The sequence below is a fragment of the Silurus aristotelis genome (genome assembly GCF_946808225.1).
Source record: "Silurus aristotelis genome assembly, chromosome: 11".
NCBI lineage: Eukaryota > Metazoa > Chordata > Actinopteri > Siluriformes > Siluridae > Silurus > Silurus aristotelis.
Genome location: NC_139584.1, coordinates 20,809,521 through 20,826,944, shown reverse-complemented (window position 1 = coordinate 20,826,944; position 17,424 = coordinate 20,809,521). Strand labels below are relative to the sequence as shown.

At 37.8% G+C, this 17,424-nt stretch overlaps 1 protein-coding gene across 1 annotated transcript in view; it reads right to left on the bottom strand.

The window, feature by feature from the left end:
- The window catches only part of LOC310733267 (dedicator of cytokinesis protein 3-like), a 77,694-nt gene that overhangs the window by 37,950 nt on the left and 22,320 nt on the right, over positions 1–17,424 (bottom strand). Inside the window, exons 8-15 of the mRNA XM_083554336.1 lie at positions 15,187–15,228; positions 14,935–15,077; positions 11,819–11,900; positions 11,622–11,682; positions 5,363–5,510; positions 5,173–5,261; positions 4,898–5,023; positions 4,352–4,476 (exon numbers count right to left, since the gene is read on the bottom strand). Coding sequence (XP_083410462.1) covers positions 4,352–4,476; positions 4,898–5,023; positions 5,173–5,261; positions 5,363–5,510; positions 11,622–11,682; positions 11,819–11,900; positions 14,935–15,077; positions 15,187–15,228 — 816 coding nt within the window. The remainder of the gene's footprint in view (positions 1–4,351; positions 4,477–4,897; positions 5,024–5,172; positions 5,262–5,362; positions 5,511–11,621; positions 11,683–11,818; positions 11,901–14,934; positions 15,078–15,186; positions 15,229–17,424) is intronic.

Sequence of the window (17,424 nt, the reverse complement as noted above, 5' to 3'; positions counted from 1 at the left end):
TTCTGACCACTATAAACTGTCTGGGAATGGAAAAAAACTTTTCCTTATACCCATCCAAATTAATTAATGTGGTAACATGGTTCCCTTTCAGGAACTTGATGTGCGTCTGAGTGCTTTGGGAACGCGAATGCTTTGTCCATGCTCTGAATAATGAGTGTAATCAGACAAAATTGAAGGCAGGCTGTCACCGGCGAGTTGACGCCACGACCAGGAAGTATAAAACGAACATGGAGAGAAGCCGGCTTCAGCTTCTATTTGTTCATGAAGCGCTCTGAGTACATGTAATGTTTGTTTGTCTGTCTGTCAAAAAATATAATCAAGACATCGAAGAAAACCAAGTACACTTGTACACACAGCCTTTATGTGACTTGATTGGGAGCAGAGCATGCTATATCAGCTCTCGAGGGCACTGTGCTTGCATGCTCATGCAGCTGCTCCACTCCTGGTGTGCACTCTTTAAATTTCCCCACGGTGGGACGAATAAAGGTTTATCTTATCTTATCTTATCTTAAGGAAGGTGCCCCCACTCCTCGCGGTTCTGGTCCCGCTCTCGCTGAGGCAGAGCGGCGCTCTAGTTCCTGGGGTTCGCTCATGGACCTCGCAGAAGGTGTGGAGATGGGCTTGTCCCTTTAGCCCTCCTCCTCTGCTTGGTCCAGCTCTCGGCTTCGGAAGCACGCCTTTCTGTGGTGTCTTTCGCCGTCAACAGAACATGCAGCTCCGCCTCTCTTCATCCGATAGCGAGAAGCTCCTGGAGGTTTGACACACGCCATCCAGAAGCTAGATATAGCTTGCCCAGCCGGTGAGCATAATTGCTTCTCCATCTGGTAAGCTTACGAGTGCTTTATGCTCCCAGCATCACAGCCTCTGCGTCAAGGCTTGCCATTTTTCCCTGACCTGCACACCGAGGTGTCCTGGTCCTGGGCCCGGCCTTTCTCGGCTCTCCCCTTCAGCCCTAAGACCGCGGTATACTCCAACGTCCTGGGGCTTAGGGATCATGGCTACGGTGTCATGCCACAGGGTTGAAGAGACGCTGGCACGCTATCTCTCGCCATCTTCTCTTAAGCCCCCGACACTACCCACCAAGCCCCTGCGCACTAACTCGGCGCTGGTGGGGAAGGCTTACGTCTCAGCAGGTCAGGTCGCTCGATGTCTGCACACCATGTTGGTGCTATAGGCGAACCAGGCCGACCTGCTGCAGGAGACATCATTGGCGGCCAGTTCTCCGAAATCTGCCATATGGCGGACCTGGCCTTACGGGCCAATAAGGAGACCGCTAAGGCCATTGGTCGGTCTATGGCCACCCTGTCCGAAATCCCAGACAGGGACAAGAACGTGCTGCTGGACACCCCACTCTCTCCCTCGGGCATTTTTTGGCGACACCGTTGGTTCTGTAGTAGAGAGGTTCCAGAAATCTAATAGACAATCAGCGGCGTTCCAGTGGTACCTTCCACTCTCTGCCCGCTGAGCAGCCCCCTCAACCCAGCACTTCATGCCGACAAGTGCAAAGACAGAGTGTCGCGACATGCTCTTCCCCTGTGCCTGAATAGCTCTGCCAGACATGTGCCAGACTGCCAGACCCGGTGGTAGAGCAAGGCTATATGATTCAGTTTGAGTCTCATCCACCCCGGTTCAACAGGCTCTGTCCCTGTCTGGTGGGAAGCGAGCAGGCTCTGGTTATGGAACAAGAAGTACATACTCTCCTAAGGAAGAAGGACTTCAGGGCATCCGTATCCTCAATTATATCGATGACTGGTTGATATTAGCTCAACCGGAGAAGTTAGCGGTCTGGCATAGAGATGTCATTCTTGCTTACATGAAGGAACTGGAGTTTCGCCTAAACAGCAGGAAGAGTGTGCTTTCTCCATCACTGAGAACCACCTATCTCGGCGTCATATGGGATTCGACGAATATGCATGCACAGTTTTCTTCTGTCCATTCTCAGAGACCATTCTCCAATCCAGAGCTCCCTCCATGAGGAGGTCATATGCCACGAGATGGCACCTGTTCACTGTATGGTGCGACCCAGTCCACTGCCCAGTTGGTTCAGTGCTGGAGTTTCTGAAGGATAATTGGATTATTGATGATATTGCATCCTCTTACGGGTCCTCTAGTCCCCCCGCTCCATTCGTGGTCAGAGCACACTCGACTTGGAGTGTGGCAGCCTCTAAGGCTTAGTCCTCTTAAGTGTCCCTTCACGACCTCTGCGATGCTGCTGGCTGGTCCACCCCTCTCACCTTTGTTAGGTTTCACAACCTTGACCACTGTGCCACTCCTGGCACCTCTGTCCTTCGACCTAGCTGTGCTTCTTCACACTAGTCAGGGACTGGTCAGTGTGGTGTTATTGGACTCTCCTTCCCAAATTGTTCTAAGGCAGCTCGAGTTCCTGGAAGGGAACGTCTCTAGGGTACGTATGTAACCCTAGTTTCCTGAGGGAATAAGACACTGCATCTCTATGCCACACCTCCAGCGTCCCTTCAGCGCTTCCTTCTCGGGTACAGAAGCTGAAGCCGGCTTCTCTCCATGTGCGTTTTATACTTCCTGGTCGTGACGTCTCCCTGCCGGTGATAGCCTGCCTTCAATTTTGACTGATTACACTCATTATTCATAACATGGACAATGTAGTGGCGTTCCCAAAGCGTTCAAAGGCAGCGTCTAAATCCCTCCGGGAACTTTTCATATACCCATTCAAACTTAAATTTTATGTATATTTTCTGCTGTTTTCTAGATTAGTAAATAATTTTAAAGGTAAGGTCAAGTTTTTAATTTGAAAGAGCAAGAGAAAAAAAAAACAAATGTGTCAGTCTATTTAAAGAGAAACCAAATGTGTAAGTCTAGTTGAAATCATTGTGCATTAAATCGCTAAACATTTAACAGTAATGCTGACTGCACTGCAGGCTTTCTCACCAAAAACATCAGCGCCTGACCTCACTAATGCTCTTATGGCTAAATGAGCACAAATCCCCAAAGCCACATTTTAAAATATAGTAGACAGCATTCTCAGAAGAGTGGAGGTTATTATAAGCAAAGGACGAATAAATCTGGAAAGGAATGTTTAAAAAGCACATATGAATATTATGATCAGGTGTCCACAAATGTTAGGACATATAATGTATGCATGATATGTTATATAGGCTTGTGGTATCAGAATATTCATTATGTCCATTTGAGATCATTTGCAACAAAGGTCTTAGGCTATAATTGTCTACAAATTTGAACTTGTCATGTTCCTGATGTTAGATTTCTCTAATATGAATTTATCGATATCACTACCAAAAATTCATATTCAGTTTGTGTGGACTCTCATGGCACAATGCTTGACATTAGCCATGTTTACATGTTTACATGTTATGTCATTCTGATTAAAATCATTCTGATTGAAAGATTCGGTGAACTGTTTACATGAGACGGTATCTAATCCGATATTGTGTTTATGCCATGTGCTGATGCTTTAAATTAAAATTATTTTGTGACAGAAGTGTGTGGATAAAGGTCTGTAGTAAGGACTAGTGAGAGAGGTTTTTAGTGACCAGGAATGGAAACTAAACTCGAGTAGCCAGTCATTCACACTTTTGTGTGGATTGGTAGAGGGATTTATGGTCCCAGAAAAAGAGACTGTCCGAAATCCAATTGACCTAATTATGCGAGTCGCGATTGTTTTATACAAACTCGAAAGCTGTCTGGAATACCGTGTTGTGGCAAATCAATTCAGTGTTCACAATAGCACAGAAAAAATGTATATCTTTTCTAAGCGTTTAGTTTAAAGCGTCTACATGTCAGAATTTTTATTTTGTTCAGTTTATAGGAAGGTTTATCCCACCCCTCTCAAAACAATTACAATTTCATTCAGTTAGAGCATTTTTATTCCAATTGAGGTGTTTGTGTGGAGCATTTTTGTTTGGATTGGACTTTTAAACCGATTACAATGCCCCATGTAGTGTTATTGAATCAGTTCAGAATCAGTTGAAAGGCAAGTGCATGACAGTCAAGATATATGGTTTGATGGTTATAGATGGTATAGAAGGTTTTTTTTTTGTTTGTTATGTTTTGTTGTTTTTTTTTTGGGGGGGGGGGGGGGGTAATTGGAGTGAATTTTAATCTCAAATGTTTTATATTACAATGTTTAATGTTTCATTGCTCTTTTTGTTCTGTGTACTAGTATGAATGGAAAGTAATTTTCCAAGATTTAAATATGTAAAAGCAGAGAGAGAGAGAGAGAGAGAGAGAGAGAGAGAGAGAGAGAGAGAGAGAGAGAGAGTGAGAGAGAGAAAGCATTATCTCTGCATACTGTGCTGTAATAAAAATCTGTATTTTTCACTCACAAACACACACATAATGTTAATTTTAGACTTACTTTAAGAGTTTCTCCATCTGCATACAGCACGTACACAGTCACCTCGATATTCTTCTGCACACTCTTCCCTCCTCTCTCAAAGTCGCCACGCTCAAGGGTCAGATATATATCATTTCGGCTGTCCCCTGCCGATTACAGAGACACACAGACAAACACATTTAGTCATTAGGCTATATAACATATAGTTAATAGTTACATAAATTAGTTAATAATAATTACATATAGTTAGTAACTATAATATGAACGAAAATAAACCACCACTACTAATAATAATATTGGGGGGCCAAGCACCAGAAGTACATTCCATTATTTCACATTTTCTTATTCTCTATATTTTAATTATGCTCAATTTGCCCAAAAAAACTGTACTGAAGCATACATATTAATATAGAATTTTTTTTTATTTTTTTATATATTTAATTTCTCAAAATAACATTTTATAGTAAATGATTGAAATTAATGTAACAATTAAATGTATTAAAAAAAAAGAAGATTGTTATTGGATGTATTTGGTCAGTAAATTTTAACAACATATATTACTCCAACCTGGCAGAATGACATCAGGAAATCCAAGTTTACGTGTAATTGTCACAGCCCCGTTAAAAAGTGTCTGATTTTCTCTCCGCAAAGCATCTAGATCACCACGGAACAGCTGCAGAGATACTATGAGACCTACCAAAAAATAAAAATAAAAACACAATTACACAAATACACAAAGTGAAATAAAAACCCTGAAAAGTTTGCCAGTTTTACTGAAATTTGCTTTGGGACAGTACATCTTCAGCAAATGGCATCTGCCATCAGTATCTCTCTCAAATTACCATAATTGGTGCTTGGGGCTGAATATTTTGTGCTGGACTTTCTGATGATGTTCTCATGGATCTGATACCACTCACTTTCATTGTTACATCTTAAAAAAACAAACAAAAACAAAACAGAAATATTCAAGATATGATGACAAGTTGTACATTAGCACATACATTCACTTGCAAAAAACTTGCACAAACGTACGTGTAAATTTTTAGCACAAAGTCTTTTTCCTCTTTTGGGTCTGTGATGGAGCTGAAGACATCACTCATGGCCAGAACAGCACAGCCATATGGTCTTCTATACTGCACATGTGGTGGGCCCTTCTTTGAGTCATTTAGTAACATACGACCTTCACACACAGAACAGATCAATGCCTATGAAACATTTAAAACTAACACATCCAAAGCAGAGATTCTTGACAATAAGTCAATATTTGGAACAACACAATGGTTCTTGATTTTGGCTCTGTACTCCAGGCCACTGTCTTTTTTTATCAGTATGATTCAAATGCTTACATATTGATACCAGGAGGGATAATAGACCTTTTTACACAAAGTTTGGAGTCACTGTCTGCTAAATTGTGTCTCAGCCAGCTGTAGGCTGGTACATCATTATTTCATGCACAGGAGAGCTGATGGCATGTATAAAGGTATAAAACAAAAAAATGCCAATTCCAGGAAACCAGGCTATCATAACTCTGATACAAAAGAAACAGAAGAAACTCTAATTGGTTCCATTACAAATAACCAACTATTAACCATTAAAACTGTCACTAAATGGTTTCCATTATGTGTTACTGTTCATCATTAAATCATTATAATCAAAACAAAGAAGCCATTTTTTTAGAAACGTAATGATGTCCTAATGGTCTCAATTGGTGTCTAGTAGATTACATGTAATCCACATGGTGCTCCATTGGTTCTTAATGGTATACGCTATACATGGCACCAATTGAAAGTAACAAATTACTAGTAAAGACTAATGGGACCGCTGTAATTTCCATTAAAACCGAATAAACTGATTATAAATTCTATGAGGGTGTTTAGTTTTTTTTTTCAGCAGTGAATCAATTACACTCTATGGCCCTAAATCAACAAATTTTACATTTCATAGTTCATATAATGCATTACATTTTGAGCAATTTGAGAAATGTTTGCACTGCATTTAAATATTCCAAATAAACATTGTCCATAATTATAGAAAGCATAGTACATACACTGGTATAAGTAATTACAATAACATTCAAATCATGTTAATAACTGAGCACCTCATACAAAAATCTAGGTAATTATTTTTGTGTCAATTTGCAGACTAATATTCGCAAATTGAATCAGAATACTCACACAATATTTTATCAGCTTATTACCCCGAATGTTATTTCACAACTTTTGAGGTTATTATAAAGTTTCATATTACAAACAAAAAAAACAGATGTGGGAGTTTTAGTCCAAGAAAGTGAAGCTGATTCATCATTTATGCTTAAATTAATGCTTGTTTTGATGTTTTTATGACAGTTTTATAAATCAGATCAGTTCACACAGTATATTTCAAGGGATCAATGCTGATGGCCGAAATGATCAGTAACTCATGCTACACCACAGTATAACAGAGTAGTCAATGAGCTCCTTTCAAATAATGAATAGATGAAGGACAGTATCCATAATAGTGTCATAGATGTGTTAAAGTATATTATGAAGATTATCCATGAAAAAAAAAAAAAAAATTTACACATTACACTCGTGACTTCGATAGTTTGCGATTTTTCATTTGGAACCCAACTTGCGAAAAAAATCTGATAGTTTGCGAGAAGCCATGAGTGGTTCGAAGGTTTGGAGTAACATTTCAAAACAGAGTTTGTTCTAATAAATAACAAAAATGTTTGAAAAACCTTTATATTGTATTATTCATTTAAAGTAGTAAATAAAACATATATGACAAGTAATTCACAATTTTTGTTGAATTTACAGTAAAGTACATGTACAATTCCTCTTGAAAAAGGAACCATCAAAAGGAGAGAGTCAAAACCTCACGATTGTTTTTTTACTTGCGAGGGGGTCATAGAAAGTAACCCCCATGAGTATCAAGGTTGCATTGTAATACATTTTACCCAGAGACCACAATTTTTCTCTATTGGTATCTTTCAAGATTCTTGCAAAAAATTAACTATTGTGCTATCATTATGTCATTAGTATACTTTAGTACTGCGGTGATATTGAAAAGCTTTATGTCCAGGAACCAAGTAGGAAGCTATATGACTATAAAATTGCTTATTTATATGGAAAACATTTTGACCAGGGAAAAAAATGGTTTTGGCCCATGCCCAGAAACATGGGCTTGGGCTGACATTAGTATATATTTTAGTATATCAATACTGCAGCATAATGATGAAAGCAAAATGCATCTCATTCCCTTCTGGGAATTACATTCACTTCAGATAAAAGTCAGCATTAGCCTGCTAATTGTTTTAATGAGGGATGAAATGATAAAAGAGCAATGCAGCAATTTTGTTTTCCTATGTGTAAAGTATGTCACTAATAAAAAGCAATACCTTTTGGGTATTGTACTGTATGGTATTGTACTGTACTGTGTTGTTAAAATACAATGCAACTGCATGGGTTGCTTTTAAAGGCAGATTACAATCACTTCTGACACACATTCAGCATTTAATTACAAAAAAAAAATCCCTTGCTGGTTAAAGACATTAAGCAATGAAACAGCAATAGAAATGAATGTCTTGTTTTTCAGTGTGATTTTCTGCATTTTACTTATGCAAAAATATTTAAATACATGTATTTTTTTTTAAAAATTTACTGGTCAGATTACAATTTCTTCTTCATATAGTAGAAGCACTTTTTTCTCGTGTAACAATTAAGAATTTATTCATCATTTAGTGCTAGATTACTGCTGGAGCTGAAGGTTCTCGGTATATATCCAATTCTATTATTTGTTTTCTTTTCATAGTATTTATAAAATGTACATAATTTCACAGCATATGGCCGACATTCCTATATAATGTGAGTATTATCTAAGTGTTTGTAATGTGAACTTGGTGGTACTATGATTTAAACATTAATTTTTTTTTTTAATCCATCACGTTAACCACCGAACTATCACTCCCCTCCCTAGATCTGAGTATATGATATACAGTTTAAGATGGAATCAGCAAAAGAAGGCATTACTAAAACATACAGCTGATATTTATGCTTCATTAGATTAGCTCCTTTGCTAAATTAGAATCTAAAACAATTTTTGTATTTTTTCTAGGAAATATCATCTAGCATGGGACAAAACGTTGACTTTAAGCAATCAGTTATAAATAGTTGTGATGCATCTTGCTCAGCGAATTAAACAAGAGTAATGTATATGACTGTATCCAGGGGGACTTACCTTTTTTAAATCTATATACTATATACATTAAATCCCTGATTACTATTATTTTTATTAGTAATAACTGTTTAGAATTTAATGATATTTTGTATAATGGGGCATTTAACATTTAGATAACAGTTCATAGATTATATTGGATGTAAATTTGCTGAGACATAAACAGGATAGTAGGCCAGAAATGGTTAACTGTTTTCTTTGTATGCCTTAGCTACCAATAGTGGCTGCACAGCAAATGCCCTTATTAACACCTTCCATTGTGGCTTGTAAAAAGAGGTGCAGACAGCACTCTCATGATGTCTCCCTGTCCCTGAAACTCTTCTAGCCGGGCAATTGCTTCATGCATGACGGAGAATGAAGAAAAAAATAAACACTGCCACATAAGGATCAGCAGGTAAGGTTGTTTCTTTACTGTGTGGGCTCAAGCTTACCAGGAAGACCACATTCACATTCTTCAGTGAATAATTTTACTCCTGACATATTCCATGGACATGTAGAGAACCTATAATAGAACACTAATTAGGCTGTTGATTTGTGATATGGTTTGGGAACAGTGAGAGGCTGAATTTATCTTTATCTGGTCTGAGACCATTATATATCCAGGAGACCCTGCAAGCTGCCATTAAGCTTCACTGCCCTACATTAGATGCGAAACACTGAAACTGGAAATAACAAAACCATGAGATCCCCTCTGGCAGTAGGATGATCATGTATTTTTAAATTTTGGTTTTAATGAAGTTAAGTTTCGCAGCTTTAAAATACCATCTGCATGTCTTATCAAAACTTCTCCAAGCCTCTTATGATGAATGTGCCCCTTTAAATCTGTTAAACAAAAAGCTAGTGTGGTGCAATGCATATAATCTGGTCATACATGTCTTTTGTACCAGGACATTGCACAGGCTCAATAATATGCCAGGCTGTAAAAGAAAAACCCTGTCAAGTGTCATCCCTCATCTAAAAAAAATTGGGATATATTATAACTATATTTTAATAAAGCAAGACATCAAAGTGTGATGTATTTTACATACAACAAATACATACAAATACTGTATCTCCTGTTCATAGATTTATTTAATATTGCAATATAATATATGGCCAAAAGTATGTAGACCCCATATGTCTTTGTTGAACATTGCAGATCTATTTTAAATTTGCTGTTATAATAACCTCCCCTCCCCTGGAAAGACGTTTAACTAAATCTGGAGAGTGGCTGCAGAGACTTGCTTGTTCAGCCACACAAATATTAGTGAGATAATGCACTGATGTTTGGCAAAAAGATCTGATCACAGTCAGCATTCTATTTTATTCCAGTAGGCTTAAGGTTATGGCTTGGTTCAGGCAACTTCTTCCACCCCAAACTTGGTAATTTTTGGCAAAATTGGTAAACCATGTCTTCATGGATTGTGCAGGGGCATTATCATGCTAGAACAGGTTATCTCCAGTAAAGGGAAATCTTAAAGTAGAGCATACAAAGACATTTTATACAATTGTGTGTTTCCATCTTCCAAACACATCTGGGTATGACGGTCAGGTTTTGACATATTTTGGGCTAAAAGGTATTTCCTCAAAATCTAAGTGAACACAAACAAAAAATTTAATAAACTATATTAAGTAATAAACTGCCCTGTTTGGCCACTAACCTAATCTGCTCTAACCCCAAGTTAGGATGTTTAAGAATGTCACAGTTTATATGACAATGTTTATATGACTCCAAAGCCTTAATCTATCCTGCATAGGCCTCACAGATTGTCTAGAATCACAATGCAACACTTACATTAGATCAAATTTCTTGTGCTTGCTGTCTTTCCTACATCTAGATTTCTACAGTAGACAGCTGATACTCTCTTTTATTTAGTTTAATTGTTAGCTGTCCATAAATCAGATATTCCCAGGCATGCAATATATTAGAAGTTACCATAAGATTTATACAGCATCCTCTTTCCACGTTTAGCTCGTCAGACAAGAAAGAAGCATTTCTCTGGATTCATGTTCCATTGCTATACCTGGTGAGGAACCTCTGGCTCTCCTGGTCTCATGTAGGAAAAAAAAAAGTATAAATCTTTTGTATTTAAACTTCACCCTGCATGCATACCTTCCTTCTGCACTAAATACTCTCTATGTACATGTAAGTCATATGTAAATATAATAAATGATAAATAGCATTTGAATCATAGTGACCGTTTCTGTTATCTAAAAAAACGTGCTGGAGTACAAAGCCAAAAAAAAAAAAAAATGTATGCAATGGTCAGTATACATATAGACTAGAGCAGGGGTCACCAACCTTTTCAAAACTGAGAGCTACTTTTTGGGTACCGATTAATGTGAAGGGCTACCAATTCGATACACACTTCTGAAATAACAAATTTGCTCAATTTACCCTTAATAATATGTTATTATTAATAATTAATTATAATAATCTATATCTAGTCATCTATATTTATAATATATTTTTATAATTTATAACATTGTCATTTTTAAATTTGCACCAATGCAAGTGTGATTTTGTCAGGGAACCACCAGACACGCCTCCCTCCAAGGCTCTAACTCTCACTCAGCCTCTCCCTGTTCTAATCACCTACACCTGTTCCCCATTACCTTTCCCCTTTATAAGGTCCCGATTCCACCTCACTCACTGTCGGATCTACTCGTTGCCATGAGAGATCTACCGAACTTCCTACCACTAGTGGTCCCCGTACTTCCATGCTCCTGGCTCCACTTCGGATCAAGCGCTCAAGATAAGTTTAAAGGTTCACATTGGCGATCATCCCTGAACTACCCGCATTACGGATTCTACACGCATTACGGTTTATACCCGCTAAACCGTTTATACCCGCTCTCTGCCTCGTATATGTTCAGACTAAATAAAGAAGGTGTTTAACCATATTCCAGTTTCCGACTCTTGGTCTATCCGTAAAAGATATGCAACAAAAGAATAGCAACAAAAAAATTGATGCAGCTCACTGGTAAGTGGTGCTATGGTGAGCTATTTTTGAGAAACCATGTTGGTGACCCCTGGACTAGAGATAAAACTAAAATATCTGGGATGAAATTAAATCTTCTGTTTTCAAAAGCTTACCATTTCTAATGACGTGTGCTACAATATAAAGCTCTTTTTTGAGATCCTTTGTGCTCAAGTCCTAGAATGAAAATATGTAATTTTTTTTTTTTTTAAATCATCAAATGTAACAGGTGACAGTACAAACATTGTTTCTGGAAAATAATCCATGCATGTTGTACATCCATTCAAACACTGGTAATGTAATGCCTGCTTACCATAAAAAGTGTACAGAGTCTATCAGCTTTTTCAGGATTCTGAGGTCCTCCATTTTTGTTCAGCTTCACTAGAAATTTTTCGCTGAAAAATTAAAATAACACACACACACACACACACACACACACACACACACACACACATTATATATATATATATATATATATATATATATATATATATATATATATATATATATATATATATATATATATATATATAAATTTTTGGCTTCTCCCATTAGGGTACGGCACAGAGGATTCCTGCATGTCCTCCCTCATCACATCGTTAAACCTCCTCCTTGGCTTCCCTCTTTTTCTCCTGCCTGATGGCTCCATTCTTGCCATTCCTATACCAATATACCCCATGTCCCTCCTCTGCACATGTCCAAACCATTTCAATCTTGCTTTCCTCACCTTGTCTCCAAAACGTCCTACATGCGCTGTTCCTCTAATAAACCTGTTTCTAATCCTGTCCATCGTCGTCACTCCCAATGAAAATCTCAGCATTTTTAACTCTGCTACTTCCAGCTCCATCTCCTGTCTTTTAGTCAATGCCACTGTCTCTAAACCATACAATAGCAGGTCTCACCACAGTCCTTTACACGTTCCCTTTCACTCTGACAGATACCCTTCTATCACAAATCACAGTGTTTGAATGGTAGTACTCTTCTTCACCCACTCCACCCTTTCTGCACTCTTTTCTTCACTTCTTTAACACACTCCCCATTACTTTGCACTGTTGACCCCAGGTACCTGAACTCCTCATTCACACACGTACCCTGTCTTACTCCTACTGACTTTCATTCCCCTTCTCTCCAGCGCATACCTCCACCTCTCCAGGCTCTTCTCAAACTGCTTCGTACTCTCACCACAAATCACAATATCATCCACAAACATCATAGTCCACAGAGACTCCTGTCTGACCTCGTCCGTCAACCTGTCCATCTCCACTGCAGACAGGAAAGGGCTCAGAGCCGATCCTTGATGCAATCCAACCTTCACCTGTCGTTCCTACTGCACACATACTTCATACATGTCCTGCACCACCCTCACATACGGCTCTGACACACCTGACTTACTCATACAACTCCTCTCTCGGCACCCTTTTGTATTCTTTCCCTAAATCCATAAACACCATGCATTCTCAAAGCGAATTTTACGTCTGTAGTGCTCTTCCTCGCTATGAAACCATACTGTTGCTCACAAATGGTCACCTCTTCTCTCAGCCTGGCTTCCACTACTCTTTCCCATAACTTCATGGTGTGCCTGATCAACTTTATTCCCCTGAAGTTACTGCAGGTCTGCTTTCCTGCACTTCCTCATTACACCACGTCTCTTTGTCTTCCTTTCTATTTCCAGATGTCACACCAAGTACCTTTCTAGCTGTCTTTCTTATCACTTCTGCAAGAGTTGCCCAATCATACAGCACCTCTTCACCACCACCGAGCCCCTGTCTGACCTCTTCCCTGAATCTCACACTACAGTCTTCCTCCTTCAGTTTCCACCATCTTATTCTTCTTTCAGTCTTCACTCTCCTCCTCTTCTTCACCTCCAAAACCATCCGATGCTGTCTAGCTACACTGTCCCCTACCAACACCTTACAGGTGTCCACCTATGTGCACCTTCCTCCACTTTTATTTGCTCCTCCTTCTTCTTAAAATACGTATTCACCACTGCCATATATTCTGCATATATATATATATATATATATATATATATATATATATATATATATATATATATATATATATATATATATATATATATATATATATATACTTAATATATAGTTTTTATATGAATCCCAGAATCCACAAAAGTTGTAAAAGGTTTATGAATAGTCTGATGGCTAATTGTTGAGAAATCTATGATGGCTATCAGTGGTAAATTATTATTGTGTTATTTGGGGGAACATGACCTAAACAGATTTTCCTACATAAACCAATAAAGTAGAATAAGTTTACTGAGAATGTTGGGCTCGCAAATTTTTACATGGCATACCAAAATATTAGCTTAGATTGTCATTTGTTTAGTGTTTCAGACTATAGACTAGCTTAGATTGGCAAGCTTGCACAATGCAAAAACAGAAGCACAGTATTTTAGATTCATCTGTCCAGAATTCTTTTTACAGATTACAGCTATTCCCCTTTTATTTTTCCTGCAGGTTTAATTTTATTAGAGCTAATTATTGATAACTGCTAAAAAATAGTTTGCTCCAAATACACTGCAGACATACGGCCATATCACCCATATCAGCCAATGGATATAACTTGATCATAACCACACATTTCACATAAGCATTTGCTTCTGCTTTAAGATGATGTTTATTCATTTTTGTCATATCTTGTATTGCACTCACTTGCTGTATTCCAATTTGCATTTTTTTTTTAAAAAAAGGTACACACCTTTAAGGTTCTGGGACATTTATTATTTTCCCACATCTCATTTACACCTCTCAGAAATGAATCCCATCATAGAACTCCTACATCAAGCATCGTTATGAACAATATTAGCTAAAAAAAAGTGTTTAAGGATTGAGAGTATGGAAATCTATCAAAAGTAGTAGACAATTCAGGTACCTTTAGGATACTCAGTTCAGCATTCTAAGATTTGGGACACACACATTCTAAACTCAGACATTGTTTAGGACAAATAATTGGGACGCAGCAAATGTCTAGCTTTTGTTGTCAGTTGCTTCTCCATTTTTTTTTCATGGCCTTTATATCTCATATGTTCCCACTTATAATAAACTAAATAACTAAGTATTTTTCCTCTGTATACTACCCTGCATTTTAAATGCCTAGTTGTTGTGCTTTTTGTGATTTATTTTCTTAATAATAATATGCAGGACAAACATTTCATTTAGCATTAAATAAATAATTTTCCCTGCAAACAAAGTGGAGCTACTGTTCTGAATGTTCTGTGCCACTCTTGCGCATTCTCAAACCATAATATAAACGAGCTCCATATTTATGATGGAACAGTAATTTTAATGCAGACTAAAGCTACTGCAAAAATATTTACAATTACATTATAATGAAGGCATCTGAAATTTGGATCCCATAATCTTTCTTGTTTGGCTTCCAGTGTTCACTGCGCTTGTGCACGAATCTAACCTGATGAATTTGTTTTCACGGGCATCGTAGAGACTGAAAAACACCTCCACGTCTTCATTGATGCTGTTATATGTGAAGTTTTTGAGGTTAAGAAAGAGATGGTGAGCAATTGGTATCCGGTAGCCATCTCCATGACGCTGGCCCTGAAAAAAGAAAAAAAAAAAAAAGCAGATTTTCTGTGTGTACATTTGTTTTAAAATTTATTATTGCCAAATAGTTGTGTTAAAAGTAGTGTAAAGTGTGAGTTCAAACCTGTGCTGTACTTGATTGACCACAATGTTTGTTGGAGGCATGCTAACGGAAAAAAAAGACAAACAAGACATGTGTATGAATATCTGTCTTTGTACCATGGTCTATCTGAATACTCAATTCTTGTTGGCTGAAGGCAGTTAGTTTAATCACCATTCTAAATGTAAACCATTGCCTCATAAGGGTGTACCACATGTCCATGGAATATGCAAGAAATTCAATTATTCACTAAAGGATGTGAGTGTGTTCTTTCCTGCTAGGCTGAGCACACAGTACCTAAGACAACTCAGCTTGTCTTGTTATAGTTGAATACAGAGTGAGACAGCTGTTGTAAACATTTTCTAATGGCTTTACTACATTTTAGCTACATTTTTGTATGTAATTCAAATAAAATGGTGTACATGATAATTTTGATAACTGGGCTAAGGCACAAGTTGATTTTAATGGAGAAATTTGAAATAAAACTGAAAAAGACACATGCCGTAATTTCCGGACTATTACGCGCACCCAAAGCCACACCCACTAAATTTTACAAAGATTTGATTTTGAACATAAATAAGCCGCACCTGTCTATAAGCCGCATGCCTACATTGAAACTAATGAACTTTACACAGGCTTTAACGAAAGGCATTGCCTGTAACATAATTGGCTTGTATCTAAAGAGTAGCCTACCAAGAAAGTCATTGTTCACTGTCTTCCTCCTTCCTTTCACAACGTTTTCTCTCGAGAGTTTTTCTTTTAGCATCGTCGTGTGTTTAAGAATCACCACCGATGCTGTGCAGCTCAGAACACAGGTGAAGTGCGTTTTTTCATGCCCGGCTGTTTTCAGCGTGACGAATGATTCTCCTTTCCTGACAGTCCAAGTGAGCGGCAGGTCAAACATCAGATGAACATTATCCATATTTATGATGTGTTGCGGCCCGATTCAGTGGAAGCGCATCTGATTTAATACAAAGAATTTCATTGGTTCACCTCAAACCGTTCGGCAAATGCATTGGTCTAATGTTATGTCGCTCAGTTTTTTGGCTTGAAGTTTGTGAAACCGGGAAAAACCCAGGAAAAATCCATATATTACTGCTTCATTGTTTAAGTCGCGGGGTTCAAATCGTGGGAAAAAAGTAGCTGCTTATAGTCCGGAAAATACGGTAATTCACATAATCTCTCACTGTGTCTCATACAAATTCAGTTTTGTTCTGGATCTAGAAACTTTCTTCATCTCCAGAAGGGTTGTGGTCAAATACATAATGGCTGAAATTGATGTAATGTATTCATATTCCAACAAATCCTGTGTTATATAAATATGTGTATAAAAATACCTACAGCCGCAAGTCAAATTACAGTACAAAAGTCTTCTCAGAAAAGTGGAGGTTATTATCACTGTAAAGGAAGGACCGACTACAAGGTTTTGTAATGCAACATTTCCTTCCCATTCAACATAATTTACCACACATGAACAGGTAAAAACATCTCATTGATGATAAATAGAATGAGGACACATGTGGCATGAAAAAGAGTACAAATATTTGTATAAATGTGAGATTTCTGGGTGTTTTAAATATTGTTTATGAATAAATTATTGTTGTGTGAATCTGTCTAATCTTTATTACAAGAGGTCTTCTGGCAGACTCATTCATTCAGTGATTTTCCAGAGATTCGAGAATCAACTTGTCCTGGACGATCCCCATATGTTACCAAGCCAAGTGTGAAATGTATGTGGGTCCTGGGTCTGACCCAGGATCGCTTGGTGACCTGCCTGGTACAGCTCTAGCAGAAGGTTCCCTGAAGAAATACATTGTGAAGAGATAAATCTACCTTCTCTAGCAGTGGCTATGAGGTTCTTCAATATTAATCCTTAGTCTATCACCAAGAATAAGCACAGCTGAGGAACCTCATTTCCACTACCTCTACTCCTTTGTTTGGTTATCGGTTATCACCTATAGTTCATGACCATAGGTGAGGATAGGAATGTAGAACCAGAATCCGAATCTATTTGTTTCCATGAGTCGATAAAGTGTGTTTTTGCTTATGGCAACATTTTCTTGTAGTTGTTAGATAGTCTAAAATAAACTAAAATACTAAACTAATAAAACTAAAAAACTAAAATAAAATTTCTTTAAAACCCAATTTCACACAATAACATCAGTTTTTCCAAAACAATTACTGCATTACAGTGTTGTGTGCTCCAGGCTCAGCATGGTCACTAATCTTAAAATAAAAAATATTTTTTTATTAGAAATAGCA